The following is a 24,257-nucleotide window of genomic DNA, read 5'->3' on the forward strand; positions in this document are numbered from 1 at the left end:
GGGAGGGAAAAGGAAAGGGAAGGGGAAGGGGAAGCAAAAGCAAAGCAAAGCAAAACCAAAGCAAAGCAAACCTAAACAAAATTGGACCTTTGATCACTTTTAACATACTGGAATCATCAATGACAAATATGTTGAATATGCTTAGAGAAAACAAAGTGTAGGCTTTAAGTTTTATTTTTTTGTTACCAGGTATTGAACCCGGGGACACTTAACCACTCACAGAGCCACATCCCAGCCTTTTTTTGAGACAGGATCTCACTAACTTGCTATGGCGGGCTGAGAATTTGGGATCCTCCTGTGTCAGCCTCCTGAGCCGCTAGTATTACAGGTGTAAGTATCAAAATATGGTTTAAAACCACAAAGAAAATGAATAGATAAAGAGCAAAGAAATCAGAAGGGAAAGGGAACTAATTTAGCAGATCAAGAGAGCTAAATATTAAGCCTAAGGAGAAAGCCATTTGTATGTCTGCTAATAGGGAGGGATAAAGGCAGGACTGAAAGCCTGAAGAGGTGAAAATAGTCATTTCAAAATAGAAAGGACAGGGATGAAAGTGCTACCTTTTAAACAAATCTTATAGAACTGTTTGACTCTTTAACCAGTGCAATTTCGACAAAAAGAAAAATTTAAAACTAACCTCCAATTTAAAAAATGGAACTAAATTGTTAGTTTTCAAAAGTAATAAATTTACTGGACTAAAGTCAATTTGGGGGCAAAGTAGTTATAAATTACAGCTAACAAGGACTGATCTAAAAGGTTCACTTTTAAGAAGAGTTTATTTCCATTTTCAAAGTAGTACCCATAGATTATAGCCAATTAAGATGAGATTAGCAGAATTTATTATTCATGTTGTTTATCTTGTGTCCTTGAATCTAATCATCACATCTATCTATGCTATCAAAATTGCAAAAGAGGGGGGGGGAGAAGGTTAATTGGCCAGATCTAAATCTATAATTTTTCTTCTGCCAAGATTTTTTTTTGTATTTTTGCAGTAATGGGGATGAAACCCAGGGCGTCAGGCATGCTTGGCAAGTGCTCTACCACTGAGCTACATCCCGGGCCCCTGCCTTCTTAAAGTACGATTGCATAAAAGGTGCTATTAAATGTGGAAAACCACATCAAGCGTGTTACCCATTTTGATAACTGATTTAAAAAATGTTTTGTGTGAACATCACCTGGGATCTGGGTGTTTTATCATCATCACTTAGTACTTACACGACTCTGGGCAAATTCCTTGGCTGCTTCACTCATCTGTATAGGGGAAAGGATCACACCACCTACCTTAGAGTTACTGTGGTGCTTTAACCCGATGCTCGTGGAACCTTTCCAACTGTCAAGGGCTCTGTAAAGTGGCATGTTTTTGTAAAGTCTTGCCACTCCACTCTGATTAGTCTGTCCCTAGCCACCTGGCTGAGCCTTTTAAAAGCATTTCCTCACATAGTTATGGAGTTTTAATGAAAAATATAAAACATTTTACAAACTGTAAAAACCTCAAATGTCTTAACTCTCTTCTCCTCCCATCAAGCTTTCACTCATTCCCAAGTCATTTAAAGACACATTTTTGACTACATAAAAAAAAATTAAAACTTCTACATAAAACAAAACAAAAAAAAAACATAAACGGAGGTAAAGGATTAACTGTGAAACATTTTGCAACACATAAGATAAATACCTCAAGTACTAAAAATATTTTAATAAAAAAAAGAAATATCACATTGTATCCCATAAATATGTGCAATTATAATGTCCATTTAATTTTTTAGAATATACTGAAAGCTTTTTTTAAAGAAAAAAATGTTTTGAGCAACTTTATATGGAATGTAATTTTCATTGAAAAAGATCACATAAGTACAAGACTAAAGAGTATAAAACTGTTAGTCTTTTCAAACATCTTCTATGGATAGAAAATAATTGTATTTCGAACTCTCAAAAGTAATTAAGATGCCAATACCCACATGAGAAACTCCCTCACCAAAAAAGTTAATAAAACTAGATGCCAGTATCATCTATCCTAGCAGAATTACTTCTAATAGCAAATATATATATTATAAACAAATATATATTATATATATAATATAAAAATATATTTTATAAACATATATATTATAAATTGTTTATATATGTAAACAATTGAAACATTCATCAAAAGGAACTAGTTAGAATATGGACAGATCTGCTATTAAGCTATTGAAAAGACTGAAAAAAAATTATCACGATACAAAGAAAGTTAGAGTCAGGCTTGGTGGCGCACACCTGTGATTTTGAATTGTGGACCATCCACCTGAGAGCTGAGTGATATAAGTTAAATAACTTCTCATTTCCTCATTTAATTTCCCAATTTCCTCATCTGTTAAAAGGGAATAATAGATGTCATAGGATTTAGGACCAAATGAATTAATATATGAAAAGTTCTCAGGAGTAAGCCATAGAGTTGAGCATGGTGGCAGGCACCTGTAATCCCAGCTGCTCAAGAGGCTGAGGCAGGAGGATCACAAGTTCAAAGTCAGCCTCAGCAACTTAGCAAGGCCCCAAGTAACTTAGGGAGACTCTACTCAAAATAAAAAATAAGGGTAGGGGAAGTGGATCAGTGGTTAAGCACCCCTGGGTTCAATTCCTGGCATAAAAACAAACAAAACAAAAACTTACTGATTAGCTAACATTACTTATTATACAGTATCCAATTGATATTTATATTCCTCTAACTTTCTAGCAGAGCTTCACACACAGCAAATGAAGAAATGTTTACTGAATTCAACAGTTTTGCTACCAAAGAGGATGAGTATGGCAAGAAAGGAGTTCTCCCAAATTTCAACACTCTTTAGCATTATGATCTTTGTAAGCCTGCTAGGGTTGTTTTAATTGACAAATAAGAAGAAAAAAAATTCATCAGAGTGAATGAGTAGGAAAAGGCAAAAACCATTCTGAACCAGGACCAATTTCTCTAGGATTCCTAACTCTTCCCTGTATTTGCTGTTCTTGTAGCACCTAAAGATTCTTGCCAATTTTCATGGTCCTTTGGGCTGCTTAAAGTCCCACTGATCTTTCTTTCTCTGTACAGGCAAGTGAAAGACCTTAGCCTTAGCTGGTCAAGGCACATAGGGGCATTCTTCTGGGGTTACAGGAATCTTGAAATGCTTCCCATTAATTTCTTTTTGACAGTTCTTAATACTTAAATAATCAACCTTTCCAAAGTGAGCAGACCCTCCAGACCTGCTTGCTGGGACAAATGGTTTTTCTCCATGTTCTTCATAGGAAAGTGGGAAAACGTCAGGAGATGGGATGCATAATCCATCTCTTGCTTCTTCCTAACAATCTTTACACCCCAAACATTATTCGTCCTCCTTTAAAAACCTATAACCCTTAGTACTTACCATATTTTGCCTCATCTGTAATCTGCAATGTACCTGTAATTTCACATATAAATTGTGTGATGACAATACCCTCAGTGCTTTTGCAGAGGTTAGGCATAAACACCAGTGTGCTATGGCTGACCACAAAAGGGCAATATAATATTGTGCTTTGAAATGAAATAAATCTGGGTTCAAACTCTGGTTCCATAATAGATATGTGATCTGATAAGTTGCTTAATCTAAGCCTTGGTTCCTTCTTCTATAAATTGGAGACCTCAACTACATAAGGCAATGTTGAGATTAAATAAGGTCAAGTGTATAAAGCAGAGATTAGGGCTGGAGTTGTGGCTCAGTGGTAGAGCACTTGCTGGGCATGTGTGAGGCCCTGGGTTTGATCCTCAGCACCACATATAAATAAACAAAAGATCCACTGACAACTAAAACTTATTTAAGAATAAATAAATAAAGCAGATTATGCATTCAGAATAACGAGAATATGCTGTAAAAGGCAACGAAGACTTTGTGAATGAGATTGAAATTAGGACCTCCAACTCAATAGTGCAGTACAGGCAGGCTTACTTATAGGGAAAGGCATACAGGAAAAAGGATGTCAAAGCAAAATACCTTCTGCTAGACTACTAACACCAAATGCTTCACAAAACAAATATCCCAACATAATATTTCTAAAGTTACTATTTAAATTCACTTCTTGAAAAAATAAAACAAAAATATACCACTTGAGACTAGGAGGACATTAAGCTGAGCTGCACTGCACTTTCTGAAGTATACCAAAACAGGCTAATTATTAGGTAACAAGACCCTCTCTATACAAGGCAAGCGTTCAAGAAAATCTGAGGTAGAGGGTCTTATAATTCAAATAAGAGGGTCTTATAATTCAAATAATTGTTGTACCTCCTGCAGGATAAAAACCCACCTCGAATGAAATCAAGGTGTCAGGGAAAACAACCAAACAAGGATCTAGAAAAACTGCAAAATCTTACTGAAGGAATATTTAAAAAAAAAAAAAAAGAAAGAAAGAATAAAAAGCTTCATTAGTGCATATATTATGTTATACTAAAATGTCAATTCTCCCCCAGATCATAATAATAATAATTTTGTGTAAATTCAATAAATGTTTACTGAATTTACACAAAATTATTTTTAAAGAAAAACCAAACTTGACAAAATGGTATATTAAAGTTTGACTAAAAAAGTTAACTTGCCCAGTATCATGTGGGGACAAGGGAGGGTTCTGAACCCAGCTGACTGCAGATATCTCACAGGAAAAATAACAATATCCATTAACAGTACTCCTACAAATAACTAAGAAACAAAAATCCCTAAATAACCTAGACAAAGGCTATAACATGCAATTATATTAACATGCAATTAGCTTATGTACATGTATATACACACATTTAAAAGTTCAACCTCACATGTATTTATTAGGATTATTAGATTAGAAAATATTAATAGGATTGAAAACTTGGAATACTGCAAATGCTAGGATACATAATGGTAGCAGTGTATATTTATATAGTACCTTTGGAAGGCAGTCTGACATGAAAGCATACAATTTATATGCTCTTTCAGCAATTCCTCTTTCAGAATCATCCCAAAGAAACATTAACATGAGCACAAAAAGCCACAAACAAGTACACTCACTTCAACTTCTGTGAAAGTGGAAAGAACCTAACTGTCCATAACAGGGAATAGCTGAAGAGATCATTGGACATCCACTGTGGGATAGTATGTAAAACATAAATCTACATGGGTGACATGGAAAGATATTCATCATACACCACTAAGGGGAAACAAGCAAGTCACAGACTATGTATAGGTTTTTTAAATCCACTGATTAAAGGAGGATCTGAAAAAAAATGATACAATATAAGAAAAAAAAATATCTTTTAAAAAGGGGAGAAAGGAGAAAAGAGTGTTTATACATATATGTTGAAAAAGGCATTTTTTTTAGAAGGATTTGCAAGGATATACACCAAACCTTTAGAGTTGACATTCTGGGGAAGGACTAGGAAGGAGTCCTTGCTGCTTACTCAATATTCTTCGATGTAACTAAAATGTTAATGTTTTTGTAATTTTGAGAAGACAAAAGTAAGTGAAAAGAACTTACTATCTTGTGTTTAGACCTGTTAAAGAGAGATGTGTATGATAAGAAACATACTAAAAACTACTTAAAAAAGAAATAATAAAATTACAAAGTAAGAACAATTATTGACACCTATAAAGATTCAAAGCAACCAACACAATAAATTTTATTGTTTCCATAATAGGCTCTAGACAAAGTGAAGACAATGGAGACAATGACAACACACTTAAAACTGCCATCACAAATTAATCTGTTACAAATTTCCAGTGGTTCCACATATTAAAATGTAAAATGTATGAGGAAAAAAACCAAGAAATATAAATATTCAGATTTTTGCAGCACAATGCAAGGTCCTTAAAAAAAAAATAAAGTTACAGAGAACTGTATGTAACTCTGACAGTAATTCAAAACAAAATCACACCTTTTTTTCCTAAGCTCCCCCATGATCTGGATCTGGGGATTGCAATAATAGAGAAATATGCAAGAATAAAAACATGTTTAGTGCTCAGAGACAAAATAATTTTCCTAATTTTAATGCAAGACACAGAAAAACAAAAGATCAATTCAAAAAAGCTAATCATTGCTATATGCAGATAAATAAAACAGATTTGACAACAGTTTTATAATCAAACCCAACTAACATTATACTAAAATATATATGTGTGTGTGTGTGTGTATATATATATATTTATATATGCAATACTATTTTAGAAAAAAGGTGCGTTGGTGAAAATGATTCTGAAAATATTCACTGATGCACATTTATGTACAAAAACTTCTATATAAAAAATTAAACTATTTTCAATGAAATTCCATGTTTACAGCCCATCTGAAAACTGTACTTGAAAGATAAATAGGTCTACCTAATGTTTTCTCTCTGAAATCATGGCTAAGGCAGTTCTCTTTCCAATGTTCTCTTTTTATCTACTTGACACCACTAATACTAATATAGACAGTATTACACAGATGCAACTTAACATGCCTATGCATTATTACCTGGAGCTGTGTTCACTGTTAAAACTGGGGATTGTTTATAGTTGCTATAAAGAATATTTTTCTTTCTTAAAATATATTGTTTCTCTATTCCAAGTTAAGCACTTACTTAAGACATTAAGAGGCTACAAAGCCACTCCATTTGGTGTCAATATCATTAGCCCTATAAGAAAGAACTCTGTATTGGAATAGCTAGAAAAGTTCTCATTAAAATAATAGTGCATCCTTCACCTGCATAGAGTCAATTTGGCTTAATAGCTCTTTGCCCCCAGAACACTAGTCTGGAGTTCAAATATGCTCCTGAAGGTCCATCTTATATGAAAAAAGATCTCATAGAAGCAATATGAGACTATTATAGGATAATAAAAATTGTTAAATTTTGTTTGATGAGTCTTACAGCATTCCTCATTCAGAGAAGCTGCTAAAGGATAGGAGGAAACAAAATGGATAAGACTGGGACAATGAAATTGAGTTGGTCAAACTATATCAGTAACCATTTAATAAATCTTTAAGCAAACAAAAGAAATGACAGGGTACCTGTAGCTCATCATTCTATAAGCAGTGAGGATTTGAAGCTTTTAGGTGAAAAATTGAATACCCTTAAAAAAGGGGAACAGTCTGAGGCAAAAGTTGTAGATCTGTAAATATATATTTCATATGCACACACAATTGTGTGTTTTATTCTGTATATTTACATACATATTCACAAGATGCCCTGCAGTGTAGTTCAAAAGGCCTTTAACAAACTACTTCTATTATAGGCCCTAGAATTCATACCACCGGTATAAGAAACCAATGTGCATATATTCACATAATGTAAACCTTATCAACAAAAACATTGCTATTAATACTAGGTTAAATAATAGGCGTTAGGTTAATTTTTTAAAACTACTATTAGTGATGTAATCACAACATTTCTTACACGGAGAATCAAAAATAATGGGGAGGGGGGACAAAAAAACAAAACAAAACCCACCACAACTGGAGTTCAAATTCACAAGAAAGAGATGTTCAGTATGGCAAACAAAGTTCAAATTCCAGAGTAGGGAAAAATATCAAAACTTTATAAATCTCCTGGGATGCAATTTAATTAATGCATCATTAGAAAAATAGATTCAGAATGAACGGTGCTGCTGAGGATTCTCTTAATACATCAACCCATATGTTTATCTTTTTCCTCTTTTGTTTCCAGCTGGAGGTTTCTTCAATTGAAGGAGTTGTCCTCCTGTTCCAAAACCTGCAGAGGCAGGATTGGACACCCCAAATGTCAAACCAGCTGATGCCGTGATGCCAGGATTGCTGAAGTTAAACCCAGATGTACTTGAGCTGCCAAAGCCTTATGTTTAGGGAAGAAAATATTCATATCAGAAGTCAAATCATAAAACACAAATATAGAAACTGGGGATGAGCAGTAAACTTCTATCTGAAAGAATACATAATCTGTAAGAACAGCAAATATCTTAGGCCCCTGAATTTCTAACATGGAATTTCACAGGAAAATAACTTAGCTAACAACTAAGTGGCATCTTGAAAGCCAGAGGTTTAGTGATACAGGCCCAAGGTGAAACATTAGCACGAATGACTGAAATCTATAGAATACTTCAAGCTGCCAAAAAACTTTTCCACTAATTAAATAAGTCAAGGCGTCTTCCTCCTCGGCCCCACCAAAACCACTTTGTCATCAAGTAGAGCAACATCTGCAATCCCAAACTCTCCAAGAAAGCCTCAATTCACAATGTTCAAGACAGAGGACACATCAAAGAGCAATACTTATTGTTTTCATTTTAGACAAGACCCTGTATAATTGAGATCAAATACTATTACTAACTAGTTAACTAAAACAATATTTAGATTACAGTTTTAATACCACTGAAGTATACATCTTAACACAACTGGAACTACTAATTTTAAACACTACTTAACATAAGCAGAACTTCCTTCAAATTCCCTGAAATTAAACATGTGTTTAACAGTGTTATGTCATTATTTTGGACATATTTATCCCCAAGTACTGCACATTCAAACAAGCCATTATTTTTAAATAAAGAGTAAATGTAAAATAGATGAAATTTGGAATTTTCCACTGGAAAAGTCAAAAGATTTTATCTATTTAATCCTTTTTGTAAGACTGTGGAATTCTTAAAATTGGAGGGATTTAAAGAAAAACTCTTATTCTAAAGAACAACTCTTATTCTAAATGGCTTTCCTGGATGAACAATGATTAAAAACAAAACAAAAACCAGGTTAAACTTTCACACTGATAGATTCATTTCTGCAATAATGAAGAAAACTGCTTAACCATGAAACTATATTTAGGTAAAGAAGATACATTTATATATAAATCAAACTATGAAGATTTGTCAGAAATACTTCATATACCTGTCCTTTAGTTCATAAAAAAGACAGCTACATAATTACTCAGGCTTGCATGCTTCATCCAGGGAGTAAAAAAAAAAGAATCAGGGATCTTTTTGGATTACTGGAAATAACAACACTTATACTTTTAAGTTAAATAATTTCCACCTTTAAATTCACCTGGAATTCAGGTAGAAACACACAAACCTGCACTAAGACTTCCTGAGGGTTTATTTGTTGCTCCAAATCCAAATGTGGAGGCCCCTGTGGTGCTGCATCCAAAACCAGAGCTAGTTCCAAATCCTAATGGAAGGGTAATAGAGAAACATACAATGGTACATAAAACACAGGTTAAAGGTTACACACAATAAAACCAAAAATTATCAAAGGTCTAACAAAAACACCGTTGAAAAACATGGCTTTATTAAGAAACAGATTATTTTTTCTTCTAAATGTTCTAGAAATTTTTATCGATCATTCAAATATGATTTTTTAAACAGTTATGAACATATCTACTTGAGGGTTACTTTTTTTTGGGGGGGGGACTGACTAAATTCACAAATATTCATGACATACATAATAATGTATACCACAAGATAATTTATTCAGCCCTTTACCAAACATTTTTGGTTAATTAAAAAATCTTTACATTGAAAAACTAACTACATAACAGTCTATCACTTTAAATCTACTCCATAACAGATTTGTGCCATCTATTGTCAATGTTAACAGTGAGAAACTGGAAGAGAGAGCAGCATATTTTTCCTCTTAATAGTTTTCAAAACTTAAAATAACTTATCACAAAGTTCATGAAGAGATTCTATGTATTTGAAGAACAGTTTCCCAGATGCTCTATGTAAATAAAATTCAAATTCTTTTAAGGCTACGCTATATCTTATCTAAACTACTGAGACTGACAGTTATCACTACCTATGAATCTTAAGAAATAGAATAGCAAACTGGATTATAAATCATATAAATTATGATGCCTATCATGATTCTAGTAATTCCTAATATAGAAAAGTCTATATTAAATAATAATAAATAATTTATAAGTCTTCTCTGTTCTATTTTAGTGGAAACAAGGGAACCTTATTCATTACATTACAATGCTTTTGTCAAAATACAATCAACTTTCAATTATCCAAAGAACTGTGAATGTATCTGTATTCAGCATGATGCTTTTGCAGAGAACTTACCTAATTAACTTATGAAACTACCATAAGTTCAACTGCGTATGTATACAAGTATGCCAAAACTGTTTAAAAATGGAAGAAGTCAAGCTGTTTAATTTATAATAAAATTAATTCCCCATTTTTAAAGTGCTCCAGAAAAAAAGATAATGATTAGAGACTGTTATGACATCTAGAAGTTGATTGGATTCCAAAAATTAAGACAAATTTTTAAATTTTAAAATTAAAACTAAGTAATTCAAGTTCCTATCAGCATAGTGATTTGAAAATATAAACATCCCTACCACTTAATTTTAATACTTTTTAATATTTACTAATCACAGAAGATGGAATGATTTTTTAAGTTCTAAATCTAATACTACAAAGCAATGATTATGTTTGGAGAATCATTTTTGCCAGATGGAAACTTAACTTCCAAAACAGCAGAGGATCTTCTTAGAAACTATTTTACAGGCTAGTATAAATTCAAATGTATAATACTTCAATGAAATATTAGAAAAGTTAAAGTGTACCTCCAAGGTTTGAAGAACCTAAGCCACTTGATTGCAAGCCAGTGCCAATACCTGAGCCGAATGGCGTTCCAAAACTAACTCCCAGAGATGGCTGTGGCCCTGGTATAAAAAAAAAAAATGGGGGGGAAAAACAAATTTGCCTTACTCTTTCAAGATTAAAGTTCCTTTATGAAATTATTTTAAAACTGAACAGTGATTACTTTTAACAATACCATTTGTTAAAACTTTGTTTTCAAGATGTCTTTCTGACCTAACTTATCTGTCCAAATAATGATTTACCTATCAAAAAAAAAATCTTTTTAATTAACCTGCTCGGAACTATAACTATTAAAAGGCTAACCAAAATGAAAAATGTTAGTTTAATAGATGAAATAATTTGTTTTTAATATATCATAAATTATAGTTTAGATTTACTTATAGAATTATTTTAGATCTCCCCACTTGTTCTCTGATAAAACTGGTGTAATCAGTAAAGGCTTTTATTCCTTTTTTTTTTTTTTCCAAACAAGTTCCTTAGTGTTAGAGTCAAGTCTCAATTGATCAAAAGAGACTGACACTAACATGGCAAAACTATCATGTTACTTCATAAAAGTACCCAAAAAACTAGGCATGATTTGTTATGATATAAATGATATATACAATAAGTAGATAAAAAACAAGACAATGATTTATTTTATTAAATTTATTGTTCATTTTAAAGCAAACCAATTACACAGTAACATGACAATTCCAACTTGTTCACAAAAAGTGATAATTGAGTTCTATTCTTCAGCTCAGCTACATTACACCACTTATCACCTGATTAAATAAGATAATGAACATTTACAAAGGCACCGCTGTGTACCTTGACAAATTCAATACATTCAAGATTTCAATTCAGAAGCTTCTTTCCAACATTTTGGGAAATGTACTCAGATACAGAACGATTAGTCATCCTTTTCCCATCTGTTACTTTAAAGATTTCGGCTGAGTTTGTCTGGCAAAAATAGCATCAAACTTACTAGCCTCTCTTTTTAACTACTATTTTTTTTTTTTTAAGCTAAGCAGAATACAAAAATCTAAAAATCTCATTTGATAAATAATTTATGAAAATTACTCAATAGATTTCATAGTACAATCTTCAGTCTTGTCTTTTTCAAGCACAGTGATCAGTGCATCTCAAAAGTTGAGCGAATGCCAAAGTAATACATCTTAAAATTTAAATTTTTAAAGAAATCAAAGCCTTCAAGTTGTTCAATGATGAATGAGGTTTGTATATTCAAAAGGTAGTGTAAAACTATAAAGTATTAAAAAACAAAACAAAAAAATGAGGAACTACATTTTGCTACACACTGGGACAGAAACTGGACTTTTCAAATAGCTTCTATCCAGAAAATAAAGATTAATAACTAATAGCGGCCAGAGTTCTTATACTACTATTAAAAAAATAAATAAAAAAGGATTTAAGCTTTTACATCCAGTTTGAGATCAATTTGAGAATATAATACCTGCCTAGCAGCTCTTTTGTAAAATGTTACTATAGAAAAAAGAAAATAAGCATATTACCTTTTTTTATTTCTAACAAAAATAATATGTAGAAAACACATGTCCAGTTTCTTTAACATAGAGAGACTTAAGTGTCACATGTTAAAAGGAGGCACTGCTGGTGGAAGACCCTAAAGAACAATGCACACCACAGTCCTCAGCCTTATAAGTCATAAGAGTTACTCAAATAGCATGTTTTTTTTGTTGTTGTTGTTGTGTGTGGGTCTGTTTTTAAGAGCAACAGAACATAGTTTCTCTAATCATCAATATTCAGGATATGAAGAACTCATATAGCTAACAATGACAAGACTTTCCATTGCACAACAGATACATGATAGTTTGAGTTTTGGACCTTCATACAAATTTTGAAGGCAACATCATTTATAAAACTAGTAGGCAAATGTATAACATTTTTTAATAGTAAAAACTCATCATAAATATCTCCCATGCCAAAGTATTAGCATATATTACACTCTGGCCACCATATATATTAGTTTCACTATTAGAAAGCAGAATCAAAATCTTTCAGGCAAAAGTTACGTAAACAATTCAAGTCTGCTTTAAAATCTGAATAATCATTTAATGAGAGGCTCTTAGTTCCATAAATAAAACCAAGTTAATAGTAATATATACCAATGACTGCCCAAAGTGAAATCTTTATGTAGAGTAACATTTTACAAAAGTTACCATAAGATATATTCACACACAACAAAATGAGATTTAGCACTGTCATTCATATTTTCCAGAATAAATTCTACTTTCTTTCTTAAAAGTAAAACTGCATTCACAGGAAAAGGACTAAAGTGCTAAAACGTTTTTTTTTGTTTTTTTTTTTATAATTTTCTATGGTCACTAAAAATACCTAACGTAGTTAGTATAGTTAATTCCTAAGTCATTTTTTTAAATAATAATTTTTCTTAAAAAAACCAAAAATGCCTTTTCCCCAGTTTGAAAACTTTACTTACTTATTTGATGGGGAACATTCCTTTGGTTATTGAATACAACAAAATCACAAAACCACAAGAAACTAGGATAAAATACTTAAAGTTCCCTATTTAACACTATACCTTAAATATCCAGACTGTCACTAAAAGCTAGAAAGTAGGAATTTCTAATAAATGTCTCAGCTCTCCTTAAAAACAGCAGTTAAGTCACATGAGAAAAATCATGAGGTAAGCATCAAGAACGTTGGTCAAAACACAATGGCAAAATCCAATCCTAGTACAATGCTTTAAAAATCCATCCTAAATTAAAATTATACTGAACAGCCTAATGTAAATGTCTTTGTAGGAGGCTTGAGGCATTTGTGAACAAGTATACTAAAGATCTGCCAACATGTAACTTATCCATGTACGGATACTCATTTCGTACTTAAATAGCCTGCTGGTTTTTCAGCAATTTTCTTCAGGCTTCAGAACAAACCACCATAAATCACACATGCCTAAGTCCTATTGTATATTGTTTCATTAAAAAAAAAAAAAAATTGGACTCTGGGAGTGTAGCTCAGTGGTAAAGTGTGTGTTTAATATGAATGAGAACCTGGATATAATCCCCAACAACATTAAAAAAAAAAAAAAAAAGCTGAAGAATCAATAAGTCATTTTAAGTCCAACCCCTGACTCTAAGACAACAGAAACATTCAGAAACCAGTAGTTTAAGAAAAGCTATCTGTTCTGTGCCATCTTTCTAATGAAATCAAGAATCTATATGCAAATAAAACCAAATCTTCTGATAACTCAAACCTTAATCAACAGTGATGTATAAAAACAGTGCACAAGTTCTATCTCACTTCATCTAGATGGTCTAGAATTTGTTATTGGCACTTAAAAGATTTCATGAAAGTATCAAGGCACAAGGAATAACTCCTTGGACACAAAATATAAATGCAATAAACAGGGACATTACTAAGTGGGCTGTAACTCATAAAACTGTTATTTAACCAACAGAGCTTATGTCATAATCAGGATGACATGACTGGTGACTAAAACCACTGGCATTCTGAATGGGAAGGTATAAAGGAATGAACTACAGAGCCTGGGAGACCTTTAGAGAAACAAAAGGGAAAGACATAATACAAGATTATTGAAACTTCTGTAAATTTTCAGTTCTAGATATTCAAACAACTCAAAAGTAATAATACTGTAAGACCGTTAAGGCTAAAACATTCTGATTCCTGCCACGTTATCAGAAAGCTCCTAAAGGCTCTAAAATTGCAAGAACACTAAAGTCTTAAGATTTCCCCTGGCAAAAGAAAAAACAAAAAAACTTACCAACTTGGCAAAACTCACAGATAAAATTTAAGTATAAAAGCAAAAAGCTCCTCAGAATGATTAATCCAAATTAAGCTATTATTCTCTACTACCACAGAGAGCAAAGATCGTATTTCTACATCTACTTTTATGTCCCCCAAAACTAGCATATAGGAGGAACTCATATTTATAGAATGAACATACATGTTATGTCCATGAGCCCAAAATGTATGAGTGAAAGCCTATCAATTCCTCTAAAATTAGTTTACATTCAAAAAAAAAAAAAAAACCAAAACAACCAAAACAACCTCGACAGGTAATTTTGCTTCAAGTTTACTTATTTACCATAAAATACAGTAATTTTAGATAACTGACTTTTCTCAAGCTTTATTATATTGGAAATCAATTATATTTAATGAATACTTAACCACAGCCATGCTTATCTGATCTTCTTTAGAATTAATACTGGCTCTAAAAAGTAAACTGGTACTATGGTTGATTTGATTAGCTGGTTAAATAATCATTAAGAACTAATGGTTGTAATTTGGGGGTTGATTCTTCAAAGCAATCAATCCCATTATGATTTTTCCTCTCCATAACTTGAGAGAATACAATCCTATACTCCAGCCAGCTAGAGAGCTACTAGATAGAGCTATGTGAGCCACTATTCACATGTGTCCAGCCATGGAATGTGGAGGATTTGGCATAGATGCATCATCAACTTTTTACTGATATCTAGTCATTATCTGTTTTCTCCAAATGTGAAGAAGAATTCGTTAAACTGCCAAAAGTTACCATAAAATGCTTCTCTGGTACAGGCAGCTTGAATGCAACCTAAATATGTATTTTTAAAACTATTTTTGTATTGTAATTTACTGCCAGATCATATGGAATTCTCAGAAGACACATGCTGTAGAATAAACAAGCCTCAAAAATTAATGATTGAAGAAAAAAATTCAATATCCATTAAGAGTATAGTTTCCTAAGTTAAAGCCTGACAAAAATGAATAAGGAAAGTTTCCCTACTTTCCAAGGACCAAATGAAACATTGTAGAACTACACCACAAAATTTTTTCTCTGATTAGAAGTGGAATTAAACCAAGGACTAAAAAGATCTAATATTTCACTATTTTCATCTGCTCAACTCCCCACTTCCTACTTAACATGCAATCCAAATCTCAAAACGTCCTCTTCCTGTTCTTGCTACTTTCTTTTATGTCCATGAGCCCTTATTTTGAAAAGGAACAAATAATTCTCGGATGTATAGTCTTCAAAATTTGGCTTACAGGACCTGTATTCTGTTTTTTGTCAAAGTACATAAAGCAAATCTACTGATCTTCAACACATCTTCAGTCAATAAAATCACACTGCATCCTGAATGTGGGTACTTTGCAATCATTATGTATGAAAAAGGTCAGAATGCACCATCTATCAGTATCATACATGAAAAATGCAACGTATGGATGGATTATATCTGACTTTGAAACAAAAAATGATACAATCACGATTTTAGAACCTAATGGTATTCTTAAATGTAATTCAGTAGTGAAACACCATAGTCTAAAGGGTATTTATAGCAATACAGCAAATAACATTGAGTTAATTCACAATAGTCAATATCTGATGTATAATTATTGCTAGACTACCCTGCATTTTTTGTCAGGTGTGTTTATAATTGTGTCGATCACAATTTTTAGACTGTACTGAAACAGCTGTTCATAGAAATTTTTTCAGGGCTCACACAAAAGGAAGACTTATAAAAATGCACATAAATGTTCAGCATTTGAACAGTAAGAAGCTATAACTTGAATGCATTCAGACCTGTAGCAGGCTGTTGCTGCTGCGTAAGTGTTGCAGCCATGGCAACGGCTGCTGCATTTGGCATGGTGCTGAAAGGGGTTGGTCCAGTAGTAACTCTGGGTGCATTCTGCCACTTCTTAGCTTCTGCTCGCCTGGCTTCAAATACATCTACAGCATCTCCCAAGAACATTTTTCTGTAGCCAAGGTACTGTTCTTTGAGTACCTAAAGAAATGGGGGAGGGGGGGATAATCAAGTTCCAGGTTGACTATGATAATATGTAAATGATTATAACTACAAAGTAAGTTACTAAAGATCTAAGAAACTGCCTATAATTTCCACCTAAACTGTAATGCACATTGATGTGGGAATTGGTGAATTTCGGTTCTATTTTTCCTTTGAATATTTTATTCCCCATTTTGCCATGTCTTTTTTTTTTTTTAATGCAAGAAGGCTGTTTTACTTTATTTTTAAAAAATTTTGTTATATGACAACAGAATGCATTACAATTCATATTACACAGAGTACAATTTTTCATATCTCTGGTTGTACACTGCCATATCTTTACAATAGGCCACATAAAACATTCTGGCTTCATCAGACTGTTATTTCGAAATGAATCTACTACATTTTAGGTAAGCAGAATAATATTTAAATTAATATTAATGCCTAGAATGGTGGTGCACACTTGTAATCTTATTAACCTGGGAGGCTCAGGCAGAAGGATTACAAATTCAAGGGCAGCCTGAGCAATTTAGTGAGATCCTCAGCCATTTAGCAAGACCCTGTCTCACAATTTAAAAACAGGGTGGGAGGTGGTGTCGAGTTAATGGTGAAGCACTCCTAAGTACAATCCCCAGTATACCCACTCAAAATAAATATTTTTAATCATTTTTCATAAAAATTTTTCCTCAAATGTCCAACCTTTCCATAACCTTTATTAAAAGCCAGCACTAAATATGTACTTTTTAAGTACATTTTTTGAAAAGCCCTGAGTGATACATACTAAGATGTCACACCTCAAGTAGAGAAATGTTGGAAGGTATAACCAAGATTTCCACTTTATCGATATTGTTTGACTAGTATACAATGATGATGGCTGATATATCCAAACTTGACTCAAGTTCTTACAGTTCATAACTCCAGAGTAATACTAAGACCATTAATAGGAATAATTCTAATTTACATGAGAATTATTAAATCACTAAAGATACAGTCTAATTTAGATAGTTATTTACCACTTTTTGGACAGAAATTTCACATTTCTTACTTTTCTTAATAGAAATAACTGAAAGGCTACAACATATTGAAATCTTATTGCTATTAATAGTATTTAAAAATTATCATCATCCTTTTGTGTGGAAGTCTGTACTTAAAACTCCAGTTCCAAACTTTGCTACCTTTATAATGGATTATAAAATGGACCTGCTAAGAACCAACAACTGGGCAAAATGTGAAGTCAGAAGCGGAACGTGTAATATAAGAAAAACAGACATTATTATTGTTCTCCCCCAAATCCAGCCTTCCTTTTCTTGTGCAATTCCAGGTAATTCCCAAAGTATGGCATTAGTATCACATAAATTTTACTTCTACTTCAGATAATAATATAATGATTGCTTTGGAGACCTGAAAAAGGCAATTAATTTTTAAAAACCAGACATCAGCCATGAGTTATGTAACTAATTTCTAAAACTTCCAAATTTGCTAATGCCTCTAAGTCCTGGCTGGATAAAGCAGTTTGCATTTGATTTCAACAGATTATCTAATAAAAAAGAGGAAGGAAAAAAAAAAAAGCCTTGGGAGAGTTCTGTAAGATATAAACTAGTCAAATTTATAGTTAGCCAGCTCACTAAACTAAGCTAAAAACAACTGCTAACATACCAAGCCTGCTAACAGAACAGTCTTTGGTTCTTAGTAATATATTAAAAATATATTATTAAAGAAGAAGAATAGTTCAAACTTTCATGTTAAGTTTATTCGACATGAGGTGGACTATTTTACGCAAATATCATTCTCACTGGTTTATAGTCATATTACAAAAAAGGCTTGTTTTTGAAACTAGAGAGGAGAAAGACATGCATGTATACATTTGGGCTGTACTTAAAAAAATCAGCACAACAGAGACTTCAAAGTGCCAAAATAGAATCATGTTCAGTAATTTAAAAGATTAAAAGTAACATTATAGACTGATAAAATTTTCAAGAAAATTTGATAAAATTCTTCATTTAAAAATTTTGATTTAGTTTAAAATGTTAAAGAGAAAGGGTCTAAAGATGCTATCATTTAAAAATGACATAATTTAAGGGATTAACTTTTTAAAACATTCTGTTACCACGCATTAGATTAAGCATAAAAATACTAGTAATCTCAAACTTTTGTACACAATTTATTTAGACTCAGCTTTCAATGCTTTGAATATTAAAGGTACTTTTGGACTATGTATGACTCTTAAAGAATTTAATTACACTTGGATTGGTTACTGAGAAAAAGTGCACCCATATTTAATATTTCACTTAAATAAATTTTAAAAATTACCATTACATGAGGGATATTCATTGATGAATTATTTATATTATTGAATAAACACAAAGTGTTCCCTGTAAGTAGGAGAAATAATGCAAAAAAATTTTTTTTAAACACATAACATTAAGTCAGTGTAAAATAATTTTTCTATTGAGAATGTTTACTTTCTATAGTATTATTTACAGTGGTAAAGAGATGGAACAATCTAAATGTCCATCACCAAGAATGGGTTAAACAAAGAATGCACATACAATGACCTACATAACTACAAAAAATGATTTTGAGGAAATATGTGTACTAATAATTATTTCCAATATATTGCTGAAAAACGTTGAGGATAATTGACTCTGGTGAAAGATTTTTATCAATGTAAACAGATTTCATCAATGATTATATTAGTATATAGTTATTTTATGTAGCCTGAGCCATTTCTGTAATAAGCATGGCCATGTGTTCCCAGTGAATAAATACTTGGATCTAGGTATATGGACAGATAAATTGGCACTGAAAACTTACCTTTACATTTTCATGAATAGACTGAAGTTGTGCAGCTAAAGCTACAAATGTTTGATAAATTTTCTGCATAGCCATTGACAAATCTATAAAAGAAAATTATGTTACCATACAATAAAACAATCAATTTTATTTTTCTACTATTTGAGACCAATTTTTGGTACAATTACTGTGTTAAAGAAAAAAAAAGTTCATCAATGATCCCATGGCTAGAGAAGAGAGCAAATTGAGTAGACTGAAGAAAGGACATCAGTAATGTGAGTTGAAGTGGGAAGACTCTAGGATTTCTGCCCTTGTCAGCACAGTAACAATTCATAATAAAGTCTTTCATATTTGCAGGAATAAAGATCTATTTAATGACTTAAGGAAATTTTCTTACAGCCCTTTAAAATAACTATTAGTAGTTTATCTACTATACAACAAGGTTTACTCCTTCTCCTACAAATAAAGTAATAGTACTGTCAAAAAAAATCACCAAAGTAAGCATTTTACCTTGAGGGGTTATATGTGAATTATTTGCTTGGGTGGCAAGATGGTTTTCTAGTTCTTCAATCTGCTGTCTGTATTGTTGGAGCTGTACCTCAAATTGCTGAACCAAGATTCTGAAGTAGCTATTAAAAAAGTGTTAAAACAGATCAAATTTTTAAAAATTATTTTCTTTATATTTAAAATACCAAATAAATGTTCTCTTTTTAACAGGACTTCTTCAATTAGTTTAATAATGTCACAGATACAATCACTAAAATAAATGCCCAAAAACTGTAAATTATCGAGGTATCATTACTAATCAGGGGAGACAAATTCAAATAATCACCTATGGAATAAGTTAATGATCTTTAGAAGTAACAAGGTCATACAAGACAAGACTGAATAACTATTACAGAAAATAATTAAGGAGAAACTGCAAATAAATGCAATGTGAACTCCCAATAAGATCCTGAAAAAAAAAAGTTACATTTAATGGGGGAAAAAAAACAGTACAATTCCAACATGTTCTGTGGTTTTATAAATAATACTGTATCAATGCCAGTTTCCCTATTGTTGATAATAGTACATATATAGTAGGTTAACATTAGAGGAAGCAAGATAAGAGATATAAAATTATTTACAATACTATTTTCACAAGTTTAAAATAAAAAGATTTCTTAAAACAACAACAAAAAATCCCAAACCTGAACTGTCAACCAGACTTTACAATCAGTACTTAAAAGCTATTATAGTAATATAAGGAATCTGAATGTTTTTCTATTAAAAAAAAAAAAAGGCCATAATGAAACTTTTTGCAAAATAAGCCCTATTAGCAGTGTGAAAAACAGCATAGAGGGATAAAATATCAGAAGTCCAGCAAGAAAGCATACCCAATGCTAATCTGAGTAACACAACAGATGTAACATTGTCATTGGTTCCTGATTTTAATAATTATACTATTGTACAGAAGATTATCCAGAGATTGATATCAAATTCCATGCATATCTGATTTTTTCAAAATAAATCCAATTTTGTATAACTATAATGCTCTAATAAAAAAAGACTATCCTTAATTTTTAAGAAGTATACACGAGGGCTGGGGTTGTGGCTCAGTGGTAGCATGTATGAGGCACTGGGTTCAATCCTCAGCACCACATAAAAATAAAAGACAATAAAGTCCATCAGCAACTAAAAGAAAAAGTAGTAGTATACACGAAAGTATTTTTGCAAAACAAGTATTATGTTTGCAAATAACTCAAACTGTTCAAGGAAATAAAACATATACACAGCAAGAGAATGAGGAATAAATCCAATATGGCAAAAGTGTTGAGATGCGGGGGGCCTAGATTATAGGTATACAAGAAATTTTGCTCCACTATATAAATTTTTCTGTAAGTTTGAAATAATACCATAATAAAAATTAGAAGAAAAAAAAAGTGAAGAGCAGGAGTCAAATAGACTACCACTGAAAACTCACCTCTGGCTCCTCACTGGAGTAAAAAAGTGATAATAGGTTTTGTGAAAAATAAGATAAAGCACAGACAGTGCTGAGCACACTGCTTGGCAAATAGGAGACACCTGGTATGTATCAGCTATTATCTGTAGTAACATAGCAGGATAGAAAAATAGAGACAAAAATCTATACCACATGTATGGAACTAGGTGGATATACAACATGAAGTGATTCAATTACCAGTGGAATTTTTTCTCTAACTTATCTGTGTTTTCTAATTTTTCATCCTCAATGTCATTAGCTATGTAAATAAATAAAATTTATGCAAATAAGTAAAAGAGTTAAAGTATAATTATTATGCCCTGTTTAAGGATAGGACTATCATAAAATTAATTTTAATTTAAAAGTTCTAATAGAAAAAATTAAAATTTCTTTTACCTGCAAACTTAATAAAGTAGAATACAAATTCCATGACATTAAAGTATAACTGCATAAAACTGTTTAAAAGTTCAGATCTTAGCCTTCACTCATCCTGAAGTAAAAAGGAAACACTAAACTACCCTCCTAAACGTTATTAGAAATCAATTTAAAAGTCCATGTGAAGTGTTGATTAACTCAGTATATGCACATAATAAATGAAACGGTCTTAGCTTATCATATTATTACTACTGATACACTTTCTTAAAATGGGAAACATTTGTTTTTAAAAAAACCAATAACTTACTCAGCAGGAGCTGTATTTTCATGTTGAAGTCCAGGTGGTGTTTTTTGGGTTCTTAAAGCTATTTCAGCATTCTTTAACTCCTAATATGTCAAAGGTTTAAAAAACAAAAAAAGCCATTTTAGAGTTAAGCTAAAAATACGAACTATTTCTGAGCTAAGATTTCAAATAATACCAGTTCATGTTTTAATAACACCACGGATGAAGTTATTTTATAAGAAAATTCTAAAACCTCTTGAGAGCAGACAATTAAACTTAACAAGGTTTATAAGATTATAGTGAACTGGGCTAGGGCTGTAGCTCAGTGGCAAGAGCACTTGCCTAGCATGTGTGAGGCACTGGGTTCCAATCCTTGGCACCGTATAAAAAACTAACTAAATAAATAAATACAGGCATGCTATCCATCTACAACTATTTAAAAAAAATGTCACTGGTAAATCCAGTCCCACCTGATTTTGTCTGATAGACAATTTAAAAACAAAAGATTATAATGAACTGATCTATTTTAAGGTTTCTGAACAATTCGTAAATTCATCTGTAGTGAAAAGATTGGGCTACTACTATTTGAAGCTGACATGGGCAACAATTAACATCCAATGCTTATTATGTACAAAAATCTATGCTGAAGGGTTCACTTATACCACCTTGGTTACTTTTAAAAAGTAAAAGTAGGAAATGCTTTTCTTTTTATAGATGCAGAAATGGAGTTAGAGACATAATTTGTTCAATGCCATGTTGCCACGACACTTGAGAACTGAATGTTGGCAGCTCAATTCTTTTAAATGTTATTCACTGCACAATTCTTGTATTACCTTCTACTATTCCTAGAAGCCCTGGACAGTTCTGGACCATTCAAGACTGACGCCCACCCACCTCTCTAAGTACTGACTCTTGTCAGGCCCAGACATCTGTAATACTAAACTGCTTGCAAATAATCAAACATGCCTATGCCATGCCTCTTTGGCCTTGCTCATTCCTACCTACCAGCGTGTAAAATACATACATTTTAAGACTCAACATAAAGGTCTCCACTTAAGCCCTCTGTAACTATACCTATTATTTAAACATGACTGATTTAATTCTCTCCCAGTTCTCTTGATCCTCACTGCTTGGCACACACAGATTTAAAAAAAAAAAAAAAAAAATTCACTAAGTGACTGGATAGCTAAACTCAGCAATTTGACTTAAACGGTACCCATTTGATGACCATTGCACTCCACTGTCTTTCATATCCCTATGCCCCCCCCCATTTATTTAAACTCAAGTTATTTGCCAAAAAATGAGGTATTAAAAGAATTCACTTCCATAAGATTTTGGTTCACATCATGCCTAACCACAGAATGCTTCTATTACCCAAAAGGCTGCCTTTGATGAAAACGTTTTGGGGTTAAATAAGATTGATAACTACGTCACGAGGGATTCAGAACACTGTTTTTCAACTGGTAAATCTCTAGACACTGCACAGAGTACTAGGTTCCTTTATAATGGAAATAATAGTAATCATAAATCAAATTTCATTGATACAGCCTACGTTTTCTAAATTCAGTTCATTTATCCTTAAGGAAACTTTGACTCCTATCCTCTTTCTTTGCAAACCTTTTTGCTCTTCTTAAATCTTTTACCATTCCATTTATCCCCCACTGTCTTTTTTTTTTTTTTTTCTCTTTTTTTTTTTTTTTTTTTTTTTAAAGAGAGAGTGAGAGAGAGACAGACAGGGAGAGAGAGAGAATTTTTAATATTTATTTATTTTTGTTTTAGTTCTCGGCGGACACAACATCTTTGTTCGTATGTGGTGCTGAGGATCGAACCCGGGCCGCACGCATGCCAGGCGAGCGCGCTACCGCTTGAGCCACATCCCCAGCCCCCCCCACTGTCTTTTTATTACTAGAGATGATCAACAAGTCTTATATAACAGGTGTCCCACATATATTTGTGAATGGAATTATCCAGTTTTAGAATTACAATGGGTCCCATCAGAGTCCATCTCACTCTGCGTTTGTTCCATTATTTTTCTACTTATAACTTACATGATTTCATATATTTTGCATACAAAATTTATGATTTCATGTAATTTATGTAACATTTAATCTGAGATTTTCCAAATGACCAGGAAATCTGAGAAAAGACAAAAGTCTTAAAATTCTCTTTAAACATAATAGTTTAGTTACTTGAGTAACATGGTATTTAAAAAGCAAAGGTATTCTCTAATAGTTGACTTGAAGACATGTTTTAAAATTTTACATATAAAAACATTACTAGACGGGCACAATGGCACATGCCTATAATCCCAGAGGCTTGGGAGTCTGAGGCAAGAGTTCAAAGCCAACCTCAGCAAAAATGAGACACTAAGCAAATCAATGAGACCCGTCTCTAAATAAAATACAAAATAGGGCTGGAGAGTGGCTTAGTGGTCAAGTGCCTAAGCTCAATCCCCAGTATCCCCACCAAAAAACAACATCACCTATGAGCATAGCACTCATTGATAAGCTCACAGTAAAGG

At 32.4% G+C, this 24,257-nt stretch overlaps 1 protein-coding gene across 4 annotated transcripts in view; it reads right to left on the minus strand.

Annotated features, from left to right (window-relative positions):
- Nup58 (nucleoporin 58) overlaps window positions 1-24,257 on the minus strand; it is a 49,974-nt gene that overhangs the window by 6,557 nt on the left and 19,160 nt on the right. For 2 of the 4 annotated variants that reach the window (XM_015498703.2, XM_015498702.2), the window contains 7 exons: window positions 21,761-21,840; window positions 19,608-19,726; window positions 19,119-19,201; window positions 16,103-16,304; window positions 10,509-10,607; window positions 9,011-9,106; window positions 5,597-7,784 (listed from right to left, as the gene is read on the minus strand). In XM_015498703.2, coding sequence (XP_015354189.1) covers window positions 7,615-7,784; window positions 9,011-9,106; window positions 10,509-10,607; window positions 16,103-16,304; window positions 19,119-19,201; window positions 19,608-19,726; window positions 21,761-21,840 — 849 coding nt within the window. In that variant the 3' untranslated portion in view covers window positions 5,597-7,614. Of the gene's footprint in view, window positions 1-5,596; window positions 7,785-9,010; window positions 9,107-10,508; window positions 10,608-16,102; window positions 16,305-19,118; window positions 19,202-19,607; window positions 19,727-21,760; window positions 21,841-24,257 lie in introns of those variants that run through there. The other 2 variants (XM_048801265.1, XM_048801264.1) reach the window with 1 other exon arrangement.

The sequence above is a fragment of the Marmota marmota genome, unplaced genomic scaffold, assembly GCF_001458135.2.
Source record: "Marmota marmota marmota unplaced genomic scaffold, marMar, whole genome shotgun sequence".
Classification (NCBI taxonomy): Eukaryota; Metazoa; Chordata; class Mammalia; order Rodentia; family Sciuridae; genus Marmota; species Marmota marmota.